This window comes from Nanorana parkeri, unplaced genomic scaffold (assembly GCF_000935625.1).
Source record: "Nanorana parkeri isolate BGI_ZX_2015 unplaced genomic scaffold, ASM93562v1 scaffold1337, whole genome shotgun sequence".
Lineage (NCBI taxonomy): Eukaryota > Metazoa > Chordata > Amphibia > Anura > Dicroglossidae > Nanorana > Nanorana parkeri.
Window position 1 is genome coordinate 67,397 of NW_017307605.1, and position 5,477 is coordinate 72,873.

General features: G+C 42.7%; 1 protein-coding gene across 4 annotated transcripts in view; it reads right to left on the bottom strand.

Annotated features, from left to right (window-relative positions):
• The window catches only part of LOC108797795 (cytochrome P450 2G1-like), a 12,054-nt gene extending 11,218 nt beyond the window's left edge, over positions 1-836 (bottom strand). For 3 of the 4 annotated variants that reach the window (XM_018569452.1, XM_018569450.1, XM_018569449.1), the window contains exon 1: positions 654-836. In XM_018569452.1, coding sequence (XP_018424954.1) covers positions 654-836 — 183 coding nt within the window. Of the gene's footprint in view, positions 1-649 lie in introns of all 4 variants that reach the window. The other variant, XM_018569451.1, reaches the window with a different exon arrangement.
• Positions 837-5,477: the final 4,641 nt, after the last annotated feature.

Sequence of the window (5,477 nt, forward strand, 5' to 3'; positions counted from 1 at the left end):
AACCCTCAGCCAACACTATACTAACTGCAGAAAACTACAGGCCGGAGCGGAAGGAGCAACAGTGACCAGTCTTTATTACATGAAGCGTTTGTACAGAGGCAAAGTGCAGGAGTCATTTAATGCTAAATTATTGCACAGATCTGAAATAAATACCCAAAGCCCACCATGTTTCAAGTAAGAATACACATGCCTCTTGTATTTAAACAAAATTAGTTTTGCCCAGATTTTGTTTAAAACTTTTTTAAAGCGAAACTGATTTTTAGCTGAAATTCTGACTGCACACAATTATCTACAGAAAGCCAGCACTAAGGGACATGAGAAGAATAGGAATTTCCTATGCTCTTCATTGCCTTATAGTGGCAGGAATGCTATGCGAACAGCAGGCGACCAGCTGTACGCTGGGTGGAACATTAATAGATCAGCCCCTAAGAGAAGGTTGCGTTTTTAAAAACATTTGGCGACATTCAAAATCATAGGACGTATTTTCCAAAATACCCTTTGCTCTCCTTTGTTAGAAATCTTAATGTGGTCACTGCAACATGTTCTAGAGTGACTGAAAAGGCTGTAGAGTGACAACATGAGTCATATAAATGAATGCTTTATACCTGTCAGATTTGTAACCGATACCTTTAATTAGCCTTGGATAAACTTACCTTATTGAGTGACTTGAAGACCTCTTTTCCGTTTAGTTGCAAAATGTTCCCAATAAAGGGCAATGGGGTGGGTCCCGGTGGTAGCCTATCTTTGTTCTGATGCTTCCTGGCACGTGTGATACTTAAGATCAGGAAAATCAAACAGACAATTATTAACAGGGTAGTTGTACTAAAGATCTCCATGTCGGCACTACGCTCTCCTGCAATAATATAACATTTCAGTCTGCTACGGGCCTATTTATAAAGGGAACAGCTCGAGAGGGTTGAATTTGGCACACTTGATACCATATTACCCAAGAACCAGCTATTTATTTGCATTATTGACACGTGAACTGAGTTCTTTGTCCACTTTAATCTCCCGTCCAATCTCTGGAGCGCAAAGATGACTGGCAAAATGGTGACTCATTTATCTGGAACTAATAGGATTATTGAAATAAACTTGTTTGGCTTTTTCTATTACGTGAATAGGACAATCCCAATGAATAATATGATAATAAATATGATATTGCAGTTGGATGACTGCCAAGGCCTCCACTTGCTTTGTGGATCGGTTTATGTTTTAGAACCTTTTGAGAGACTTCAGTCAAGCGTGACAATCTTGAATGTGACACGACTTAAAGCCCAACTCCAGCCAAAACTATTCTTTTGTTGTTTGTATTACTCATTGGGAAGGTCTTCCTGTTTCAGTGACCTGGGTGGGGGTTCCGGATCAGTAAAACAAGGGGAAATCCCTAATCAGAATAAAGACAGTAAAACATCATAAATATAAGGAAAGGTTAGAACCTGTGTAAGGTTTATTCTATTTCTGGACTGAAAGCTCTTGATACGTACGTTTGTGCTTTGCAACCTCCCTCTCATGCTCCAGCATGTCATGGGGAAGTTGAAGTGGACTAAGTGGTGCTTGAACCAATGAAAATACTGGTCAGCATGCCCATAAAGCCATTCAATGGGATACCGGCTACCATATTGATTTGGTGAACTGAATAGTCTTTTACACACAATGAACACCAGGATGAAGATAACAGCCCCACAGTATTTAAACTTCAGGCAAACAGCTGAATACACAGATAACATACATACAAGGGTGCTGTTTTACCTGCAAAATAATTTGTATCTCTGTCAATCCAATTCTGAGGTTTCACTGTCCTGCTAGAGAGCACAACCCTGTAAATGGACAATGAGAGAAGCAGCAGACTAATGAGTTAATTTCTCTGTCACTCTCCTCTCACCTCCTGTTGCATGTTCCTTGTTAACATATAATCAATGCAGCAAAGCTGACTGTTCCTTGTGCTTCTTTGTCCTGTTTATTTCCTTCCAGGGCTTTAAGTCTGGACTTCAGATTTAAAATACAACTTCATCCACATGATTTTTTTTTCAGTTTTGGGTAGAATAGAGAAGAACCTATGTCCCATTTTTATTTCTGTCTGTAATTCCGACGAGGAGAATTACACTCACTTTGTGTCTCAGTGTCACCCCTTTGACTCCCGGAAGAAGCTTCAGCCACCATAACTCTGCCACAATGAGGATTAGTGGCAGGTACAAAAGGAGACTTTTTCTTTTAGTCCACACAATTTTATTTATTTTTTTAGCAAATAGTCTTTATTTGAATTTTATCAATAAGAAAAACAATAAGACATTTCAGTCTGCCCCCCATAGGGTGCAGACTGCACTTTGTAAAATACACCATAAAACAAGAAATAACAAATCATACTATGATATCATTAAAGGTATCAATATACAACGTTACCACAGTAAAACAAAGCATTTAAAAGAGATGCAAACCTAAGGTATAACATTGTTTTGTTTCCAAACAAACTAGAGAACAAGTAAGCATCACAATCACCTGGTAGCAACGTAGGTTCGCCTGAACCTGTTGGATTCTTGATGAGTCTATATAAGTTCAGAGGGAATGAGATCGGGCATGGAAAATAGAAGTATATGAAATGAAGTGGAATGAAATATAGGGGACTATAAGGACATCTAGGACCCCTAGAGATCCGTCCAATTTTGCGGTGTGATACCAGACCGTGTCTTTCAACAATATCATGAGTTCTATCAGCTGAGTGGGTGATAGGGATGATGCAAGGAATGAGGTCCATGTATCAAAGAATTTCGCTGTGGACGGGCTGTTATACTGGGCGTCAAGCTTGTCTAGTGACATTAGTTTGGACAGTATGTCTGCTAGCTGTTTTAAAGAGGGGGTAGTCGGCGAGAGCCAATTCGTCAAAATGGCTTTTTTTGCTGCGAGGTTGCACAGATGCTCCCATCGTGACAATTTCTTGGTTATCGTTGATTGTGGAGGCCCGGGGGCATGAAAAAGGCACAAAGCCGGGTCTCGGGATCTGCTAGAGCCTGAATGGGTATTCATGTATGTTACCAGATGACCCCAGAATTGCTTTATAAGAGGGCATCTCCAAAGCAGATGTTTTAGGTCTGGATATGGGCACTGGCACTTGGGACAGGAGGTCAACCAATCTGGGGGAGTGGACTTGTATTTTAGGTTAAAGGCATAATAAGCTCTGTGTATGACTTTAAACTGGAGCTCTCTCCACGACTCACTAATGATGGCTTTCCGTACTGCATGCCAGCCAGAAAGCAGCATGTCATCCGCATCCTCTGGTGATATTTGGAGGAATGTGGCCCATTTAATCACTTGTTTGTGGTAGGTAGTAGGAGTTTTTGCATAGACAGCGGTGCGAATTGTGTTAACAATGGAGGACAAGGGCATTTTGCCCTCTGGTGAAGATAGCAAGGTCTTGAGAGGGCATAGAGAGGGTCGTGACCAGGGCAACGGCAGGTGTTTAGTAATAAAGTGATGGATTTGTGCGTATTGAAGGAAGTGATTGCTGGAGATGTGGTGTGAAGTCTGCAGCTCCCGAAATGATTTACAGTGCCCACTGGTAGATAGCAAGTCCTCGATCCTAATGATGCCTTTGGATCTCCAATTAGAAAAGACTTTGGATTCGCTACCCCGGGGGAAACGCTGGTGAGGAGGTAATGGGTAATAGGGGAGAAACCACCCCCTGGATCTTCAAAAGTTTCCTAACTTCCTCCAGGTAAGTATAGTATCCCGTAATAGTATGTTGCCCTTAATAGGCAGGGGAAGAGATTTCCAAGGGGTATGTATGATACCCGATAAAGACCATGGGGCCACCGAGAGTGATTCAAGTGGTGTGTTTGTGAAATAAGAAGTGTCATTTAACCAGTCTCTCACATGTCTGAACAGACTATCCAAATTGTACATTCTAATGTTTGGGTTGTTAGCTCCCAAGGATTGCGCAGGGGATTGGAGTTTATGAAGCGCAATCCTGGGGCGCTTTCCCCTCCATATGAATTTAGAGAAGGCTGTGTGTAGGGTGCTAATGTCCTTATGTCTGATAAGGAGAGGTATGGTCTGCATGGGGTACAGGAGGCGTGCAAAGCTTATCATGCGAATAAGGTGGCATCTGCCCAGCATAGAGAATGGTAGGTCACGCCACCTGTGGAGTTCCTAAGTAATTTTTTTAAACAACGGACCGTAGTTGAGATGATATAAGTCAGTGGCGTACCCTGAGATGTGGACCCCTAAATAGGTAATGGAACGCTTCTGGATTAAAATAGTACAATCTGTGGGCCACGTGGAGGTAAAGAGGGGAGCACTATGGGGTAGCATCAAAAGCTCACTTTTATCAAAGTTAGTGGCGTACCCTGAGATGTGGACCCCTAAATAGGTAATGGAACGCTTCTGGATTAAAATAGTACAATCTGTGGGCCACGTGGAGGTAACGAGGGGAGCACTATGGGGTAGCATCAAAAGCTCACTTTTATGAAAGTCGATCTTCAATCCGGAGAAGGAGCCAAACTGAGATATATGTTCCATAATTTTGGGGAATTGGGCAAAGGGATCGGAGAGCAGGAGAATAATATCGTCTGCAAACAGGGCAATTTTCAGGTCTTCCGTGCCTACACGAAGGCCCGAGAATATTGAGGAGGAGAGAGGTTCCAGGGCCAAATTGAAAAGGAGGGGGGATAGTGGGCATCCCTGTCTCGTCTCCTTGTGAAGGGGGAAGGGCTGGGATATGGCAGTGGGAGTGAGTATGCTAGCCACAGGAGAAGAATACATTGTGGTTATAAAGTTCAAAAATGTACCGTTAATACCCATACGTTTCATAACCTTGTATAGCCAGTTCCAGTTAACATTATCAAATGCCTTCTCCGCATCCAGGGCCAAAAGTGCCATGGAGTGCGAAGAAGAGCCGTGCATTCTGTGCCTCTCAAGAGCTACAAGAATCTTGCGTACATTAGTGACGATACGAAGCCCACTTGATCAGGAGAGATGAGCTTACGACAGCCAGTCTATTCACCATTATTTTTGATTGTAACTTGGCATCCAAATTCAGCAGGGATATTGGGCGATAGGAGCCCGGGTGGAGTGGGTCCTTACCCTTCTTGGGGAGCAGTCTTACGTAGGCATCATTAAAAGTGGGGGAGTAAGAATGGTTGGTTAGAATATCTTGATATAGGGACTCTAATATTGGGGAAATCTCGGGGGCTAGTACGCAATAAAATTCAGCTGAAAAGCCTTCAGGCCCTGGGGCCTTTGAGCGTGGGGAATGTTTTATGGCGTCCTCGATTTCCAGTAACGATATTTTACCGTTAAGGGAGGCCAGCTCTTCCTCGTTTAGAGAAGATAAGGATACGGTTTCTAAAAAAGAGGAACCGGCACAATCATCCCCCCCTTCATGTTTATATAGATTTTGATAAAAATCACTAAAAAGTTTGCATATGGCTGATGGTTTCGACTGTATCTTGCCCTCCTCATCTAACAATTGAGTAATGTGTGTG